Below are 20,012 nucleotides of genomic sequence, written 5' to 3' on the forward strand. Positions count from 1 at the left end.
TTTTTTTCCACTAAAAATTTTCACTTCCCCTTTGAAGGAGAAACTTACCTTCCAGCTCAAAGCTTTTTTCACGTTTTTATAAGACTATATTCACAGATGAATGGTGGGATGGTTTCTTAATGGGATGTCTGCTTTCCTTAGGAATTTTTTGCTTGATGGGAGATATTTTAATTGAGAAGAGAAACTTGAAGCAGAATGTTTTCTTTTTCTGTTTGTAAGGCTTAGAGCAGGAAAATTTTCAGAAAGCTTTAGAAGGCGCAGTTTAGAGTTTACACCTTTCTTTGTCACCTGTATGTGTTTTCTGGGGGCCAGGAGAAGGAATGGGAAGGGTGGCAGCAGCTTGGTGGGCATTTCTCATTCTTTGAGATTTCTCAGTACCAAAAAAAAATTGGGCAGTGTTTTGGTATGAAGCTTGATATATCAGGTTTCAACAATGCTATTTCTAAGAAATGAACTACAGAAAAGATGCAAAGTCTTCCGCTCAGTAAAGACAATGTACTTTTTGTGATGCTAAAGCTGAACCTGCCAAATTCCTGTCTCCTACTGTAAGTTACAAAACCAAAAGTTGACTCATGCTTTTATTCTTCCCTTTTGTTTCTGTCTCTCAACTACAGATGGAGGCCAAAGTAAAGGGGACACTAAGTTACAGCGGAAAAACCAGTGACTTCTGGACAAGCAAGGGAGCTGAAGCAGTTCTGGTTGGCTGACAGAATCTGCCCAGTTGGGAAAGTGCTTATTGTCACAGGGCTGCTGTTTCTGTCAATGTTTACATATTCTGATCCTAAGCACTGTGGTGAGAGGAAGAAGAAAAATAAAACAATACTTGATCAAAGAGAGAAGGAAAAGGAGGACTGGTCCTCCTGGTCATGCAGACTGGTCATAGTTTGATATTGCCTAAAGAAACAACCTTTTTTTATCTGCTCTGATTGGCTCTTAAAAGAAATTGATCGTCAAACCCACAGCAGCACCAACATTTTGTTTCTGGGTGAAGTCAAATGAAAAGTGGAAATGGTGAAAGGTGCTAGAATAGGTTTCTCCAGTCATTGCATAAGGTGGAATCATCCACTTCCTTAGTGCCCAAAGTGCCCAGTGTAAGACTATGTGTAGGTCCTGAGTGTACTATATGGTTGTATGGTTGTGGACCAAAGGTTATGTAGAATAGAGATGGTGCTGGGATACTTTGCATTATAATTAAACCTTTAGACAAAAGCGGATTCTGATAATGGGCATTTATCCAGCTTTAGAAGGCTGTTAGGGAGCATACAGATGTATGCAGTCTCAATAGAGAATTGTCTTCAAAAACAGATCTCCTGGTACATCAATATGTGAGACACCGACTATTTCATTTATTTTTGGGGGGTTTTTTTTAAGTACAAAAGTTCTTATTTAAGGGAGGAAGGGGATGGAAATTCATTTACATCAAAAGAAACCCACATTTTATTGGTCAGACTAGCATTTCTTTCCCACTTTTTTTTTTTTTTTTGAAATCACACTAATATTTCGGTATCTTCATTTGTTTAACTTTCTTTTACCTTGTGCTTATTTGCCACTGGAAAGATACTCTATTCATGTCTTTCATGAACCACAGCCAGTTTTTTTCTTATTCTCAGGCTTCATCTTTTATCTAACTCCTCCCAGAAGCCATGCATTATATTGATTTGCTAGTTAAAGAAAGCTGATTGTGACCTATTCCAGAGTCAGATTAATACTGCTTCAGGCATTAGCCAAAGAGGAGTCGTTCAAAAGCGACCAGAGGTGCCTTCTCTTCTGGGGGCTGAATGGGTTGTCTCCAGCATTTCCAGCCCCTGCTGGCCTGGGGAGTTTGACCTGAACTCTTTCTTACATGGTAGCACAAGACTGCAGAGCTGGCTTTGTTGCTTGTTTTTGGTTGGTTTTTTTTTTTTTTTTTTCTTTGATAGCAATACATCAACCAGTTCACATGTAAGATTAGGAAGCATCCAGCACGTGTTGCACTTTCGACACTAGGACAGAACTTTGCTGTTGAGTCCCTTGAGCTGTCAGATAAAGGGTGAGAATGGCAGAAACTAAAATAAGTCATAGGGAAAAGGAGCAAATAAATCAGTATCATGCCCTTCTCCTTCAACCCTGAAACATTCCTTTGACCAGAGATGCTGAAATTCTTAGTAGATAATTTTTCTGGTAGTTTGACTCAGAGATTCAACCAGACACTAATAGTAATCTCACACCTTTAGAGAGACTTTGACCCCTGAAAAATGACTCTTCAATGTATTTTGCTAGATTACTTAGAGCTTGCAGGTTTCTTTTACATGTGATTTATTTTTCTTAGATCAGACAACAATTTCTTTTCTATTTAGAGCTCATTTTAATTTTATATAAATATATATACATAAATTTAAAATAATATATATTGTGTACTTAGTATAAAAATGTTGGGTTGAGCTCAGCAATAAATGTTTTTGCACAACACTTCTGTGAAAGACAGATTGAATTAAGATGCATTAGTTCATTAGTTTCACTCCACAGCATCTGCCAATTAAATGCTTTTGAGCTGGCACTAATGTTTTGTATGTGGTGTGTTGATCAGACAAGCTTGCATCTCCATCGAGGTTTAGAGTTGAAACACAAACACTACTAACGTAGACCCTGGCATTAATGCTGCACAAATTCTGTCAAAATACCATAAACTATTTAGAGTGCAAGCTTCATCTGATATTTTTTTCTTTCCTCCAGGAAGGGTTGAAGGAAGCCAACTTTGTTTTTTGAGGCCCAACAGTTCTGACAGGATGTTAATTCTCTGAACTGTGTCAAACCTGAGAACTTGCCCAATGCATGTAGCTAAGGGAGTTGTGGCAGTGAGCCACTGGGCAGCAATATATTTAAAGGACCCTGTCCTAAGAGAGTTCTACCTCTTCTGTGTTTTCCTCATCAAGGCATCCCATCCAAATTGTCATCTTTTGTCTTCATAATTACTGACATTTTAGACTGGGAGACTTGGAGCCCTTTGTAACTACAGCACAAATTCCCTTTCAACATTCCTTTCTTCCTGGAAATATGCTTCATCTTCAGTTGAAGAGTATCCTCTCTAAACCTTGAGGGCAGAAGTAGTCCTACCTCTGTGTCCTATTGAGCTTCTCAGTCTTGGGAAACAAGTAAACTAATACTTACTGTGGAAATAGATACTAGGATGATGAAAATAAAGATGACCATACATTGATTGTGACATCAGTTCAAACAACCCCCCCCAGCAGGTAACTCTTTTCAGTCATTATACTCCTGTTAGTCATTATGCTCCTGAGCGTCTTTTGAATGAACAACATTGGGGATGGGGACCCTTTACTTGCTGTTATCTATTCTCCTTAGGTAAACCTAGCAAGGCCAAATCAAAGGAAATAGTAAGGTGGTTCCCAAAAACCTTTGCAGGTAGCATAGACAGAATGGGAAAGATTACTGCAACGTTTGAATGCAAAATTAAGTTAATGTTTTGCTATGCTGTGCTTTCTGCACAGCAGCTCTTCTGAAGACATTTCCCCCCAGGTTTTTACTACTTTAAGGGCCTTTGTTAATATATAAACTGTAGTTGTACATACATGCTAAATAAACCCTCAGTATTCACAAGCAATAAGAAAGCCAAGTAGAGCTGTCTTTTCAGGCAGCAGGGCTGAACTTGGTTTGGGGATTGTATATGAGCTAATGTGTCAAGCTCTCTGAAAGCCCCAAACAAATGCAAGCAATAACTTCAAACACAGGTTTTAGATGTTGAAACTGTCTGGGTAGTATTCCCTGCTACATGATCCAAAGTCCCAAAAAGCATGGTAGCTGTGTGAAATCATTAGAGACTCTTGCAAAGAAAGAAGGCAGGCTAGATGAAAAACAGGCTGCAGAGTTTCCTGATACCTTGGACTATAACTGCAGTGTTCTCCCATTCTCTCCAAGACACAAATGGCCTAAGTCACTTTGTCCAGCCTTCTCTGTTGATTTGAGAAACATGTCCAAATACTGATAACTGAGTCACAAGTGCAGATGCTGTGGGTTTCACATCTGTTTTCTGCTAATCAGAAGAAACTTTTAATTACTTGGGTTCTGCTTTGTGTTTTAATCTGATTAAAGTTGTCTGATGCATGGATTTAGAAGTGGGACAGGTGCTAAAAGCCTGTTCCTTCCTGCAGTCTCATCACCTGACCCTTCCTCCACACTCCTTCTCCACTTGGTGCAAGACCCTTGAGGACATGAAAACAGAGAAATCTGCAACTCTCCCAAGCTGCCATCAGTTGTGCGAACCAGTAACCCTCTGGGAGTCACCTTGGACTCCAACTAACTTTATCACATTTGCTGCTACATTCGTAAAATGAACTTTTGGCTGTATTTATTAGCAAATTTTAATCTAGTTTACAGGGGTATTTTGTTTTCTTTTGATTAGTTTTTGCCCACAGTTGGATTAGAAGCGTTCGGGTGTTTGGGTTGATGGGTTCTTTTTGTTTCGATTTTTTTTGTTTGTTTTTGAGTGAGTTGGTGAAAGCACAGTGGTCCCTCTTCTGCTTTTGTTCTGGATTTTTTTGAAGATGGCATTGCAGGGAAAACTTACAGCCAAACTGTGGAAGGCTTTTTCCCACACCTAACTTTCATCTTTTGCTGAACTGGGGGGAAAATCATTAAAGGGACACTTGGTTTTTTGTTTGGGCTTGTTAGCTGTTTTGTTTTTGTTTGTTTTTTTTCATAAAATGAACCGGAAGGTTAAACCATTAGGCAAACAACGGATTCATTAACACTTTATGCAATTTTAATTTTGTAGAAATTTTTTTAAAGGTTGGTAGACTTTGATTGGTCCAAGCTCTGGTGAAATGGCTGTTGCCCTTCATGACTTACTTGATTCAGGCCTTTGTCCTTTGTTTAAGTGCCTTTTTTTGTTTTTGTTTCTGTTTGGTTTTTTTCCTACCTTCTTTAAACTTTTCTCAGCGATCCTGAAGTGCTGGAAAGCATTTTGGAGGAAAATCTTAAGCTTGCCAAGATGGCTTTATGCTGTTAAACTGGGGTTTTTTTCCCCTTTTGTGAAGAAAAAAACAAAACCAAGTGTGTAATGTGTGTAACTTCATAGCTGCTGTACTGTGGCATTGGTTCTGTGTGCTTGTGCATTCTCTCTCACACATGCACACACACAAGCAATATTCCTGAAACCTGTTCATCTTTCTCCATTCTCCTGGCTCTGTTAAATGCTACTTCAAGGTTGAACATTTGTGCAGAGATGACAGTACAATAAAAGAGTGTGTGCATGAGTGTGTGTAAATGTGCACGAGAGAAAGGAAGTGGCTTACGGGAATGAAACTTGTTGCATTTTTCTCTGAAGGTTTTGAATTTGTTTCTTAATTAGGTCATGAGTAAAACATTATGGGCCCTGTTTGGCAACCTTATTAATGACTGGACTGCTTCATACAATCACTGAGTCTGAGGCAGAGATGTGTGGCTGACAGCCCCAAGGAGCTGGGGGGTAAATAAAGTTAAAATAGCAGCTTGCAACATATTTGAATTGAGATTAACTGCAAGAATCTTGTGTGCAGCTGGTCACATCTGCTTGATAGCAGTTACTGCAAGGATTCTCATATTTACCAAAGTTGTCACTTTCCACCATGCATCCTGTCTAAGAAAGAATTCTGTAAACCCTGCAAGAGTGCAGCTGCTAATTGAGTTTAAAGCTAGCTATGCTTCACATGCTGCCTAAGTCACTCATCATGATGTACTTTTCAAGCTGAACTTCTCAATTTGTTGAGATTTTGTTAGTGGTTTCTTCTCTTACTATAATGAACAGTAAGTTCATGTGTTCTTAGCTGCAGATAAACCCTCATAATAGTATCTGTGCTTGTTTCCTTCTTCTCAGACAAAATTAGCTATCTGCAATAGATGATCTAGTGATTTTAACAGCTCTGTGCTGAGGAGCTGTCTAACTTATGATTGTTATAAACATGAATACCTGAAATTAGCACTTCACTCGTGGACCAAGTGCTAAACTTAGGGTAACATGCATATGCATCACTAGACTGTTCTAGTTCCGTGATGTGCTTCCCCCAGGGAAGATCTAATTTTGAGTTGCAATATGAAAAGGAAGCATTTATTTTACAGAGTTGGAATGGAATGATGAGTCCTTCAAGGGTGGAGAACCAGTGTGGAAAACGGGAAAATACGGTACCAAATATGTTCCTGTGGCAGAGAGTAGCCTAACTCAGTTCTTGGCTTGTCTTCACATGTTTGAGTGAACCCGTTACGCAAACTATGCCGCAAGTGGATTTCTCCTACCAATCCAACGGTGCCAGTCAAAGATAGGACTATTGCTGGTGGCTCAGCCAGTTGGAGTGGTAGTTGAGGGTGCTTCTTAATCTGTCTTAGGTGCATCAGTCAGTTACTTCAGTGAAATTTACCACATTCACCAATTACATTGTTTAATTCCTTTTGAACACACATGCTCTTCATCCTGGGCTGATCTGTGGGATGAGGAATCTACAGCTGGTGATGATGGCTGACTGTTGCAGTCTTTAACAAATGCAGCTGTTGTAAAAATCTGTGTCTGTCTAGTGCTTAAGAAATCACTGCCAAAATAAGCAGCCAGAAGTATGCTTACTGGGCCACTGGAAAAATAACTGTTGCGTGGGGGAATGCTTTGTTTGTGGAAACTTCTGGTGAGGCTTCATCATCCTGTTTCTATGATGCAGTGATCCCTTGCTGCTGTAATAGCCTTTTGGGGCTCTAGAAAGCCCTGGTGCTGCTGTGAGTTATGCTGAGAGATCAGCGTGGCCTGGAACTGGCCCAAAACTGGGGAAGTACAAAGATTCGGTGCAACCGTTTTTGCACACTGATAAGTAAAACTGCTAATCTTGTCAGTTGTCAAGGATATAGACCTGTCTTTTGTAGCCATTTTTGACAGCTGTAGTTCTACCCCAACCACCACCACGTTTTGTATGTAGAAGCGTGTGTCAGTCTCTTCCATTGCTGTCATCTCCTGCTTAAACAATAACCATTAGCTACTAAGATTTTCTTTATGGTGAAGTAATCCCAGCCAAGCAGCGTACACTGTATTTGGCTCCTATCATGCGCAATACTAAAAGGGTTTTTTATTTCCTCCTAGCAATGTGTGCAGATGCGTTTTATCAATAAATAGTCATTATTTGCTATTGTCTAGTACCAAGAGAAAAAGAGTGGGAAAGAATCAACCAAAACCAGTCAGAAGATGCCACTATTATAAGGCCAAACTGAGCAGTTGCTGAGGTAAACAGAGCTTCATTGAGACTTAGCAGATTTCACCAGAGTGGGGAAATAAACTTTTTTGTGTTCTCAGCTTTTTCCAGCTAAGGCCTTAGTTTGATTAGTAGTCACTAATATCAACTATGCAGATAAGTATTTACGTGTTTCAGTGTTACATGCATTCCTTTCCCTAGCTACCCCTCTTAACACATATTGAAATTTTACCCAAAGAAAATGGAGTATTTTTGAATGTCTGTAATGCAGAACTTTTTGCTAACGTGAAAAAAAAAAAAAGTATTTTAAAAAAGAAACCCTTTCACTGGTGCAAAACGTAGTGTCAAGTGTCATGAAGTTGCTTGAGAGGGAAGCTAAAATTACTTATTGTGACAGGTTTTAGTCTGAGAGTTTTGTAGAATATTCAGCTCTCACAATTGGATTAAGAAGCTGCAGAAACATTTTTTAATGTACAGATTGGATTTGGGAAGAAACTCATGAGACATCCCAGGTTTCTTTCCAGCATCAGAAGTGAATTAATTTCTCACTGAAATGAAGTTGCTTCTTAACAAGGGGAGTTACCAGCTAAATAAAAACTAAATCCCAGTCCCCAGGTATTTCTCACTGGTCTTTTAGTCTTGTTGTATGTAACTACAAATAACAATTTAGCTCAGAGGTGAGAATTGTAGTATGTGTTTTATTGCCGGTGATTCCATCATGTAGCAATTAGTACCATGTTCTTGCATAGTTATCGAGATCTGTACTGGAAATAGATGGAGAAATTTTATTTTTGGACTACTGTTAAAAAAAAAAAAAAAAAAACACAACAAAATTAACTACTACTTTTTACCCCCCCAAAAGTCTGCTGAGGAGCACCATAATTTAGCAGTTAAACTAGTATCCTTGTTAATGTGATTTGTCTCTTGTAGTCTTTTACTGAGAGTTAGAAGCATTTAATGAGTAATCCTTAAAAAGCTGCCATTCTCTAGCTTAAGGTCAGGTGCTTATAATAAAAGGGCATCTGTGTTAACTTCTGATGGTAGAAAATCTCTATGTTCAGAATACTTCATTGGGGGGAAAAAAACGGGTGAGGGTACAAGTCCCTTTAGGCCTGCCTATTAAAAGGGGGTCAGTGAAGAAAAGTGCCCTGCACAGCTAATGGCTGTGGGGAACATCCCCTCAACAGCAGTTTGGCCTCTGTATCCTTTGTTTGGTGTAACTTTACATACATACATACATACATATATATATATATATATATATATACACGTATGTATGTATGTATATGTATTTTTTTAGTAAGTTTGGATATAGTTTAATTCTACCTGACTTGCTGTGATCCCCTAGACAATGAAGGGCTGAGAAACTATTTTGCTGCCTTTCACTGGGGAGCTCAGAACAAAAAGCTGGAGGAATTTTTTTTGTTATTAACACGTGTTAAATCACAGCTAGAATTCGTTGCATTCCTCAGCTTCAAACAAAGGCATGCACAGTTACTATGAGATGGCAAACCTGTTTGAGTTGGTGATTCCTGTGATGCTTTCCTCAGTCCGGCATGAATTTGTACAAGGTCACCTTCCTCCTTTTAACACTCGTGCGTTCTGGATCATAGGGCTTAGCAATGGAGAGAGGATCCCAACAGCCTTGTGCTTACCTGATGAGCTCTCCAGGGAAACTGCCCCATGAAATGCTCCCCTCTAGTGACAACAAGCCTGAACAACCAAATGCAGCTACATTTGGGTGGTAAGCACCACTTTCATTTGGGTTTTTTTATGGAGGTGTGTTCCAATAACTTCAAGGGAAATTGTGTTTTAAATGTGTGGTTTCTTTCCGCTCTCCTTATAAAACTGGACCTGAACACAAGTTTTGAGTTGTTGGGGTTTGTTTTTGTTTTGAGTTTGGTTTTTTTTTTGTAATAATCTCAGGACCTGAAAGATTGTAGCATTTAGTGTGTCTTAAAAATGATGTACTGTACCAGCCATGGATTTTGTAAATACACCTGTCTCCCTTTTTTGTATTTTAATTTTTTAAAAGTGTGTAAGGCTCTTTGCCAGAGGAACTGGTGCCTGCTTTATCTCTATCCTGAACTGAAGCAGGAAAAGAAAGAAGCTGCTGCCTCAAAAGCCTGCGTCAGTTCCAATGCATATATTGTTCTGGTCAGTTTAATGGCTGTTAGTCTTCTGTTAGTTGGGAAGCTGCTTAGTTCCCTGCACATTCCCAGTTGTGGCTAGCAGAGCCCTGTCAGGGAGGCTAATTTTAACTCTCTTCTGTGTGACTACTTGACGTTTTCACTCCTTCCAGGTACTCAGGTTTCCTATCCCTGAGCAGTCCAATGTTTTCAGAGGTCAGGACTATTGGCGCTCTGTGAGAATAACTGGAGAGCATTTCATTTTGTCAGTGCTCTGATCCAAACAGTCACGGGGGTTCGTATCCTGCAAACCTTGCGGGGAACGCTGCCTTCACCTGTTCCGGAAGGGACTTGCCCTTTTCTGCTTTCCTGAAAGGAGCGCAAGCTTTTTTTGGCAGCAGACTTTGCTCTGGGATCCACCCTTGCCGGCAGACCCCTGTTCTGCAGTAGGAGCCTTACTCAATTTGGCGTAGCTGTTCCCTGTCCCTGACTGCGACAGGCTTTTTCATGAGTGTACTTTTCTGTTTTTCTATGTGTCACGTGTCTGTGCTGTATTAAATAAAGAGGAATGTACATATTAGCCCTGTGTCTGTGATTTCTCACAAAAATAAAAATGGGAGAAGGTTTCACGTGAAGCGTTGGCTCTCTTCGTTCTTTTTGTCAGGTTTTTCTGTTTGGGGATGGAGGCCTCCTTCGGTCAGGGCCACCACCCGAGCAGGGGTAACACTGTGTGTGCAAGGACCAGCGTTTAGAAAGCGCGAAAGGGTCGGTACGGAAGGGAGCGCTTCCCTGTGGGAACACCGCCTTCTGCCGAGCCGCCGCCTCGCACCGCCATTGAGGGAGCGCGCGCCCCCGCCTGGCCCCGGCTCCCAGGGCGCCGCGCGCAGCCGCGCGGGCGGCGCTGCCCAATCAGCGGCCTCCGGTGCGCGCCATAAAAGGAAAGGGGGCGGGGACAGGAGATAAGTCAGCATGCAGCAGCTAGCCTCCCGCGACAGCCCCAGTGGCCTAATGGATAAGGCATTGGCCTCCTAAGCCAGGGATTGTGGGTTCGAGTCCCATCTGGGGTGGGCTATTTTTTTCCCACTCAAACCGCGCCGCTTTCCTGGTCTGTGAGCCGCTGGCTGTCTCGGGTCCGCAGCTCTTGGGGTTCTTCCTGGACGTCCCCTTCTGACTCCAGCGGGACCTGAAGCGCCTTTTAAACCGGAGACCCCAGGAACCCGCGGGAACGCGCCCGCGGCCCAAGCCGCTTTCCTGCCGTATGATGCGTCTCTCGGGCGGCTCCCCGCGCTCCCGCTCCGTTACCACAGGCCGGCTACGAGGCGTAAAGCCCAGCGCGAGGCGTGGAGCGGGCACGCCCCGGCCTCGGCGCTCGGTCCCCCGGCCCTTGAGCAGCACCGACTGCAATGGCGGGAGGAGGGCGGCAGAGAGTAGGAGGAGTCCATCGTTCGCTCGGCGCTCGACTGCCCCGCACTGCCGGGGCGCGAGGGCGAGGCCCGGCGGCGGCGCTCGATTGGCCGGCTCGGAAGATGGCGGCGCTGGGAGCCCCGCTGCGCACCCTGCGCGCGCTCCTGCGCGAGCTGCGCCACGCCGCCGGCCGCTCCTATCGCGACAGCCCCGCCTATCGGCACGTGCTGGCCGCCTTCCGCGCGCACCGGGTACGCGCCGCCTTCCCCCCCCCCCGCCCCCGCAGCGCCCGGGGCTCGGCGCCGCCTCGGGGCCGCCCTGACCGCCGCTCCCCGCAGGTGACCAGCGAGAAGCTGTGCCGGGCCCAGCAGGAGCTGCACTTCCAGGCCGCCACCTACCTGTGCCTGCTCCGCAGCGTCCGGGAGCACGAGGCCCTGCACCGCGAGTACCACGGCAGGGGCGAGCGCTCGCCGCAGGAGGTCGCCGGGCTGGTGGGCTTCAGACTGCCTCAGCAGCCGGGAGGGAAGGGCTGAGACGGGACCGCTGTGCTCAATGTGTATTCCTCAATAAATCAATACCCTAGAGCCACTGGAATGGGCTGGGGTCTCTAGCAGGTGCCTTTTGTCAGTTTTAGGTGGCGGTGGGAAAGCCTTTACTTGAGACAACCAACTCCTTCTGCTTTATCAGGCTTCCCAGACGCCCATCCGGACTTTGTGAATGTGTGTTCTGACCCTTCCAAGGATTGACAGAGAGGTTGTTCGTTGTGGGAAACCATGTCAGCCTTCACTGATGAGCTACTTGTCTAAGGGGTTGCAGGGCTTCGTGGTTCCCCCACGTGAATCAAAAGCGGTAGGTGAGAGAATTTGTCCAGTGTTTACTGAAGCACTTATTCTGTGTATGTGGAATCCCCTGCTCTCCCAAGAACAAAGGTCTCTCCTGTGGAGCGTCTCTGCATTCTGGTGAGCACTGCAGTAGCACAAACCTCTTCCACCTTAAAGACTTCTTTGGTTCCTTCCATGGCGCTGAGTGAGCAGTAGCGATTCAGAGAGATGAATTCTTAATGAGTTACTCTGTGTCCCTGAGAAGCCCACTGTGCAACTGATGGCTCCCTGTGCTGCCCGCTCCCTCTGAATCTCAGAAAAGCTGAGGGGAACTGACTGTAGGCAGTCACAGGAGGTGCACAGACGGGACTGCGTTCTCTTGCTCACCTCACAAATCTGGAGCAGCGAGTTTCTTTTTATAAAAGGCCGGGAGTTGTTGCTGTTCACAGGAGAGCGTTGAATTGCGTTGCGTGCAAGATATGTAAGAAATCTATATCTATAGATTTATATGTATAAATCTATAATCTATAATTTCCTGAAGCAACTCTGGGAAAATTAGAGCGTGTTGGGTTTTTTTAGTGCCAGGGAAAACAAAGTGTTCTGTCAGAAAAGTATTGCAAAGAGAATCAGTTCATCTAAGTCTGCTTCTTCCTTCCCACGTATTTAAAACTTGGGGATGGTTTAATCCCCCCAGTATAGTGGATAAGCACAACAGATCCTTAAAACGGGGAAAATTTGGGCTGCTTAGGTAAGGCAAGGAGATGTGAACTACAAGTTTTAGGGCTCTGTTGACCAGAATTCCAGTTTGCAAGTCTCACAATGTCTCACCAGTTAAATGGTGGGGTTTTTTTCAGAAGCCTTGATATAATGGGTAGAAAAGTATCAACCTATTTTAAGCTCGGTAGATCAGAATTGTGGGTTGTCACCACGCACTGAGAAGGCTGTGACACACTGCTTGTTCAGGATTATTTAATGAAAACCACTGCATTCTATAATATATTGCTTGAGAAGGGAAATTAAAAAAAAAAAAAAAAAGTGATCATTTGGCCAGACACAGATGCTCTCTAAAGAGTAGAAGGAACTAAAGTGTGTATGGTGTTGGTGTAAAGTCACTAAAATTTCTCGATTTCCCCTAAGCATACCGAGGTACTAAACAGACAGTTCTAACAAAAATTGGTGTCTCTTCCATTTACTTCCCCTTCAATCCAACGGGATCACTAACAAAAGTAAATTTAGATTTTAAAGAAAAAGCAAAGCCACGGCATATTCTATTGAGATGAAGGCCACTGGGTAGAGAATCTTTTCCTGAATGTGTTACGGAAGAGCATCTTCTCTACAAGTCCTTGTGAAATGCAGGTAATTGGGCTGAGGGGGGTTAGTGTTAGGGGAGGTTGCGTGTAGCCTTTTTTCACTCGTGTGGAGCTAACCTTGAACACGGCAACGCTTGTGGACGATTAGAACTGATCTTTGTGACGGGTTTTGGGCACTAGATGGCAACACGACGGTTCACAAAGGAAGAGTCACAAAATGCAGGCGTTAGAATGGGCAATTTTTTTTTTTTTCAACGGATCTTGGTGCCCTCTAAGTTGAATTATCAGCCACACATGCCGGCAGCCTCATTTTTAAGTGACGTTCTCCAGTTACAGTATTACAGTGACTTGTCTGACGACGGCTGTCCCCGGCACGGGAGGGCAGCAGGGCCCGTGGCAGTGCTGCTGTTGGTCAGTCCCAGAGGGAATTGTCCCCGCGCGCACGGGGCCGCCCCGGCCCCAGCCCCGCCCGGCGCCGCCGCTGACCCGGAGACCGTGACGTCACAGCGGCCACGCGGGCCTTCCTGGCCAATCAGCGCGCCCCAGGGGCCCAGCCCGGCTGCCCAATCAGGAGCTTCGCCGCGCGGTGCGTCACTGGCCGAGCGGCGCGGGCCGTGGCCAATGGGCGAGTGCCGAGGCCCGTCCGTGCTGACGTCGCGGAGCGGACGAAGGAGCGCAAGGCGCGTGCGCGTGGGTTTCCGTTCCCGCCGGCGCGCGCGCGTGGCGGGCGCGGGAGGGAGCGGGAGTGAGGGAGCGTGTGGGGGCGCGAGGCGGCGGCACCGGCTGCGGCACGAAGCGAGTTTCCCGCTCCGCTTCCCACCGGGAAAGCCGGGCGGGGGCAGCGCCCGCTCCCTCCCTCCCCCCGCGGCGGCGGGGGAGCGGCCCCGCCCGTGACGCGAGGGGCAGGGCCGAGCGCCCGCCGCGCCTCGGGCCTTGTAGGCCGCTGTCGGCGTGACTCGGCCGGGCCGCGCCGGCCTCCCCCGCGCTCAAGATGTCGGCGCAGGCCCAGATGCGCGCCATGCTGGACCAGCTCATGGGCACGTCCCGGGACGGTAAGTGCCTCCCCGGCCGCGGTGGGGCGGGGAGGAGGGGGCGGAGCCGCCGCAGCCCCGGAGGTCACGGCGGTACCGGGCGGGCCGGGCGGTGTTCGCCGTGATTGGCAGGCCCGAGGCCCGTTGCCCGCACCCCCCGAGGGGCGGGGCTGCCGGGACCGTCGGCGGCGGAGGGGGGGGAGCCGGGCACCGCCTCCCCCCGCGGAGCTGCCGGCGCCGGCTGCTGTCCGGGCGGCCGCGCTGGCCGTGCTGCCGCTGTTGGCGATCCGCTCCTGGCGGTGTCCGCGGCGCGCAGCCTTTCCGCCCGGTCACCATACAGGGGCACACACGCTTGCGAGGTTCTTAACATCGAAGGGAGGACATAGCGAACCAAAAAAATCCCCCCAGACCATCAGCCCTTTCAGCAGAGCAGGGTGGGGTTTTGTGTCGTTACGGATTTGTCTAAATTCTGGCCCGGACTATCCTGTTAGCAAGCAGGCGGGTATGACTGTTCCTTTTTAAAAGGCAATGTGGGATTGACCCAAGTAGAGAAACTCTTCAAAAAACAAGCCCTAAACAGCCAAGTAAAAGCTTAACAACTGGAGGTTGTCATACCCAGAGGGAGATAGGAGATGTACGGTCAGGTTTCAGATCGCTCTGCGATCACACAGTGGAGAATATTGTTGCGTAAAGGTTTCTGCAGTTTTTGTCGGGGTGCGTGGCGATCATCTTGAAAGTCTGAACCGGCACTCGCCCGTAAATCCAGGCATTTTGGGGGTGGGGGGGCTGCTAGAGAAGAGCAGTTCCGCTTAGGCTGCGCAGCTCTTAACTTGCAAACAAGAGAATTCTGCACCCGAGGGTAGGCAGCAATTAGAGATAATTTGAATGTTCTGCGTGTGGTACTCAGCTCAGTCTGTACTCACTCTTGCAGGCTTGTTGTGTTTGTGGAAGCTTCGCGTTGAATTAACGGTTACCTGTTTCCCCGTGCAGCGAGTAGGATGTGGGAAGTGGGGCGTACCTTGTATGTCCTGATCGTCTCTCAGGACTGGGTTAATGTGAAATGACAGCTTCTTTTAGTATAATCTACATTTTCCAAAAATGTAACTGGTTTACACATGCTCCTTGTATCGTGAATGCTTTCTGCTGAGTTCTAAATTACTGTTCTGCGAAGAGTAAGGCTGTTTAGTGAGCTGTGATCATACAGGATCTAATTTGGGGTGGTTTTGTCTTGCTCCAGAATTTTTTCCAATACTTCCTGTTGTGGCTACGTACCTCTGAGTGCTTGGCAAATTAACATTGTGCTTATGGAACTCAAGTCTTCCCAGTGTTGGCACCTAGATCGCTGTCTCAGTGCTACCCTAACGCTACATAGAAGGTTTATGGGGGGTGGAGGAGCTGTTTCAGTTTCTGAAGGTATTTTCTCTTGGATGGTGAGAGAAGAGTGTCATTTACTTGAGACAGCTGCCCAGAAATCTTAAGTGACTGAAATCTAAACCAAGAAAAGCCATTTCAGGCTATATTTTCTCTGGCTTTGTTAGAAGGCAGTTGTACTGATAATTGTATTCTCCCCCTCCTGCTCACCCTGTAATTCCTAAACCACATGTGCTGCACTGTTCAGAAGCTAACTGGTTAGAAAGGAGTCATTTAAACGAAATGGGCAGGATGGGGAAGGATAATGAGAAAATACCATTTGTAAAGCTGGCTTCCATGACTGGGTTGAGGATCTCTGTGTAACACCATTCTAGTTCAAAAAAAAAAAAGTCCAGCGGAGCTGGAGCATCAGCATAATTTATACTGAATTGTACACAGGGATTGAAAATGAACCTTTTCTTGTAGAGTTGGTACTTCATAAATCCAAGGCCAGGCTCAAGGTCATTGAAATATTGCTAACCTTGAGAATGGCGGGGTTTGGGGTCGTTAGGTTTTTTTATATTCCTGTTACCTTTGACAAATAGTCTGTTTGTGTTAGCATGCAAATTGCAGCTTTTCGTTAGAATGTGTCCATTTTTTAATTTCTTGGTAGGTCAGAACTTTAATTTCACCACTTGTTCCCATTGCCTTTGATTTTGCTCTCCCTGGCAACACGTTGGAGTTTAAAACGCAATAGAGTTTCTGAAAAAATAATCTTTCTTGGGCAGTGTTTTTGTTTTATACTGTTCAATGTTACCAAAGTACTTTTTAGTCTTATACTGAACAAAGTCTGGCAGGTCTTTTTGTCTTGTTCAGGGTTTTTTTGAGAAGCCTAGAATATGAAGGCTTAAAAATCTTACCTGTTTTAGTAAAAGTAGATCGAACATTTGATCTCGTCAGTGGGAATAGAAAGAACTCAGAGGTAAATTTAAAACCAGCAGCAGTGCCTGAATACATGTAGGGGGTTTTTTGTTAGGGTTTTTTTTCCCTTTTGGGTTATAGTATCATTTGTAGAATATACGAACATGCTTTGGAAATGATTTTGAAAATTCCACAATCTGATGCTCAAGCATGGTTTTAGGAGATGAGCTGTAGGCTGTAATTTGTGGGACATTGTGCACACTCATTATGACTGGTGTCCCTAGGGCCAGAAAGGAAAAGCCTGGAAGGTGTAGTGATTAAGTGTTTTTATAGATTTGCTGTTAAACTCTGAGAGCACCTGGAAAGCCCAGTTCCGTATTGATCGCAGCGATTCAGAAAATACCCACGAAGCTGTAAGAATATTAATGAAAAGTCATCTGTGCTAGAGAGGAGACCTCTCTTGTCAAACGGGGATGCCCCTGGCTGTAGCCTTGCCCAGAGGGCCCCGTGCTTGTGGGCAGGGACAGCTGAGAGCTTCCCCACTTCCTTGGCAGCCCCCTGCCTCCCTTGGCTGAGTTTGGGCAGCAGGATGGATGCACTTGGAGTCACAGGGCATCGCTGGCTGGCTGGTACCTGCCAGGATGTGGGGCTTGGCAGCTGCCGTGCCCAGTGCTCCCTGCCTGCCTTGGCTCATGTGACAGACACCTGACGGACAGTGGGACTGAGGGGACTTGGCTGGTGCTTCTCAGGACTTGCCAGTGAGTTGCTGTTCTTGGAATACAGCTGGGTTAACTGAAAAGCAGTTGGGTTGGTGATGCCAATACAAAGAAATGTCTAAATGGCAAGGGTGGTTCTTGTACACACCTGGCAAAAATATTTATTAATTATTATTTAAAAGCATGTGGGTTTTTTAAAATACATTGCATATTACCTAGGTCAGCCTTTCTCTTGCACACTTCTCTGACAAGTGGAAAGCTGAATTGGATGTGGACTGTGCCAAAATGTAAAAAAAAAAATTTTATTTCAATGCTAGTAAAAAGCTGGGCTTTCTTAATATAGTCATGACTGCAGGCTGAAAAAAATCTCTAAAATGGCATTCCAAGTACTGATAACCTGTCATACCTAGAGAGGCTTTAAATATAAATTACTGAATATAAATCTGGGTTTTCCAAATATTAAGAAATAAGTAGTGCTGAAAACCAGGTGCTAATCTTACGTGCTTACATATTAATGGTTTTGGTTTTGGTTTTTTTTTTTTTTACTGTTAACACTTGAACTAAAAGAGGTTTTACTCCATATATCAATAGTTTAAAGGTTAGTTCAAGTTGAATTTTTGTTGTTGACCAGAGCTGCAGGAACTTGTCATTTAGGAGTACACAGCACATAGAAAAGCATGACTTTTATTTTTTAAAATACTGTTTTTGAACTGTGAAGTTGTGTAAGCTTTTTAAAATAGTACGCTTAGGTAAACCCTGCTTTTGCCATCCCTGTTCTTCAGAAAACAGGAGTGAACCTTACAGATGGGATCATAATTATAAATTGAGTCATTTACTAATTGAGTGAAATATTAACAATTGATATTAGTATCCCCAGGATTGGGTCTTTTTCTGTAATATAGTTTAAATGGGCAGAGATTGAAAACTTTTCTGTAAAAGGCCTGATGGGGAGGATCCCATTTGATCTTGAATCAGCTTATCTCGCCCAAGGGTTTCGTTTTCCACCAGATCAGTTATGTGCTTGCCTTGCTGCAGGAGTGAGTGCTGGAGTCAGCCTGAGGAGCTGGTTGGAAGCAGAGGGTGAAGCAGGATCATTACTTGGGACTGTAGTGCAGACCCAGCAGATCCCAATGGCCCTGGTGTTGCACAACGTCTTGAAGCTGCTAAGACTTGACTGTTGCAAAGAAATGTGATGGTGGTTTGTGTTTTTAAAATAATGCCACCACTTCAAAATTAGACTACAGTCTAGAAATATGAAAATCTAGCAAAGTTAATTAGATTCTCTTAAGAAATAGGTGAATTTGTTCATGCCTCTGTGACTGTGGTCATGAAAAGGTTCTCCCAAGCATCTTAACAAACACTATGCTATGTGACTAGCACAGAAATCTCCAGAGCCTTTAGGCAGAAGCTGTATGTATGAGGTGCCAGTCAGCACCTCCTTTTGCTTCACCTGCTAGCTTTTTGAGCTGAGCTGCTGTGTTTGAAGTCTTCAACTCAGTTCTTCAGCCGTTACTAGCAAACACACTTTTCTTGTTGTAGATCGTGTTCTTCTGCCTTTGAAGCTTATAATACCCTTTTTGCATCTGTTCACATCCTGACTGGTTTTCTGGGTTATGCTTCAGTTATCCTTAGTAGTGGTTAGTAATGTGTAACTTTTCTGTCCTCATTGTTTGGAAGGAATTGAAGTGACACTCCTGTGCTTATTTTACTCATCCTGTGTTTGGTGGCACATTTTATATAGTAATGGAGGTGTAATCTAGAACTTGTAACCTATTTTTTAATTTCTTTGGTTCCGTATGGGATTACTGAAGAATTTCTGTGTACTTAACAATGGGTGGAGGGTTTATGTTGGTATTTGTAGGGTTAGGTAGGTTTTGGTTTCCACTTTGCTTCATGCTTGGAGGTGGAAGGTGGTATGTGTGTTTAAACTTTGATAGATCGTTGTTGAGGATTCTGTAGCCATTTTGGGTAGCTCCAGGCTGAGAGCCAGGCTAGGGAGCAAAGAGCCTCTTCCAAGAGCTCTGCTTTCAAATACAGAGCAGCAGCAAAGGCAGAGAAAAAATATTTCATATACAGGAATTTCTGCAAAGCCTCCCCAAAATGTTGAACTGAAATTGGCTCAGAAATCTGAAAGTAGTCACAACACATGAACTTCATGAAAAGGTGCTTTATCTGTGTCCAGGGCAATTTGTCGATCAGGAGTGATCAGGTTTTAAGAGCAATGACTGTGTTTAGTGAATTGTGTGTATTTTCTGGCTTTGTTAAAAAGTTCTGATAGTTTAGACCTTACAAATTATGGGAACAGTGAAGAACTTGAGGAATTGTTCTGTACTTAGGATGCTGTCCAAAATGGCATTTAACAAGAAGCAAATAGGCATATTCATACTTGAAGGAAAACCATTCCTGTATTTGTTCGACTTGTAACACATTAGCTAAAGGATGGTCTCGGTGTATTCTGCATTCATTAGTGTTGCTTCAGTCATGGTGTAAAACAGAAGCAGGCCTGGTTAGAAATACGTGTTATTCCAAAAGTGGTAGGATCGGGACATGTCCAGTGTTAGTGACAAGAGGCTCAGAATTAGCTGCCCATTCACTGTGCAGCAGGAGCAGAATCTTCTGTGCCTGCATAAGCCTCAGTTAAATAGTGGTGTTGGATGCTGGTTAGACAGGGCTTGCTTTGCGGTGGGATTTGATGCACGGTTTTCAAACACATGCTCCACCCTGTTAGTAGCTCTTGAATAAAGCTTTTAGAGTCCCTTGCCAACATGTTGGGACTCATGCTTCAAAAATTCCAGTGGAAAGTTAACATCAACAAAAAAAATGGTTAACTTAGTTCAGGAAGTTAGCAGCATGAAAATGCAAATTCACTTTGTTTCTTTTGCATGGATTGCACCGCTGGTTTACCATTAGAGGTTACAGTTGGATTGTGAAGGGTAATTCTCACCAGTGCTTTGGGATTGTTGACAGTAGTGCATTAGGGTACATCAGAATAATAAGAGATGCTGGATGAAAGAAGTCATTGTTATGAGCATGTTACTATGCTAAGCATTGTTGATGCATAAGTGCTCATTCTGCTGGTTTGTGATTAAAATAAACTGAACAGGAGTGACATTGTGGTGGCCTGCTAG

The 20,012-nt window shown here is 44.7% G+C and overlaps 2 protein-coding genes and 1 non-coding gene across 6 annotated transcripts in view; all 3 read left to right on the forward strand.

The window, feature by feature from the left end:
* Positions 1-9,911, forward strand: part of UBN2 (ubinuclein 2) — a 51,964-nt gene extending 42,053 nt beyond the window's left edge. The window contains exon 17 of the mRNA XM_038152960.1: positions 615-9,911. Within this exon, the coding sequence (XP_038008888.1) occupies positions 615-664 (50 nt within the window). The 3' untranslated portion in view covers positions 665-9,911. The remainder of the gene's footprint in view (positions 1-614) is intronic.
* A 414-nt stretch (positions 9,912-10,325) lies between these two features.
* Positions 10,326-10,398, forward strand: TRNAR-CCU. The gene has a single exon. It is a non-coding gene; the product is annotated as a tRNA-Arg (tRNA).
* A 2-nt stretch (positions 10,399-10,400) lies between these two features.
* Positions 10,401-20,012, forward strand: part of LOC119707684 (putative RNA-binding protein Luc7-like 2) — a 32,419-nt gene continuing 22,807 nt past the window's right edge. For 2 of the 4 annotated variants that reach the window (XM_038152961.1, XM_038152962.1), the window contains exon 1: positions 13,529-13,918. In XM_038152961.1, coding sequence (XP_038008889.1) covers positions 13,858-13,918 — 61 coding nt within the window. In that variant the 5' untranslated portion in view covers positions 13,529-13,857. Of the gene's footprint in view, positions 10,987-11,073; positions 11,195-13,528; positions 13,919-20,012 lie in introns of those variants that run through there. The other 2 variants (XM_038152964.1, XM_038152963.1) reach the window with 2 other exon arrangements.

The sequence above is a fragment of the Motacilla alba genome, chromosome 1A, assembly GCF_015832195.1.
Source record: "Motacilla alba alba isolate MOTALB_02 chromosome 1A, Motacilla_alba_V1.0_pri, whole genome shotgun sequence".
NCBI lineage: Eukaryota > Metazoa > Chordata > Aves > Passeriformes > Motacillidae > Motacilla > Motacilla alba.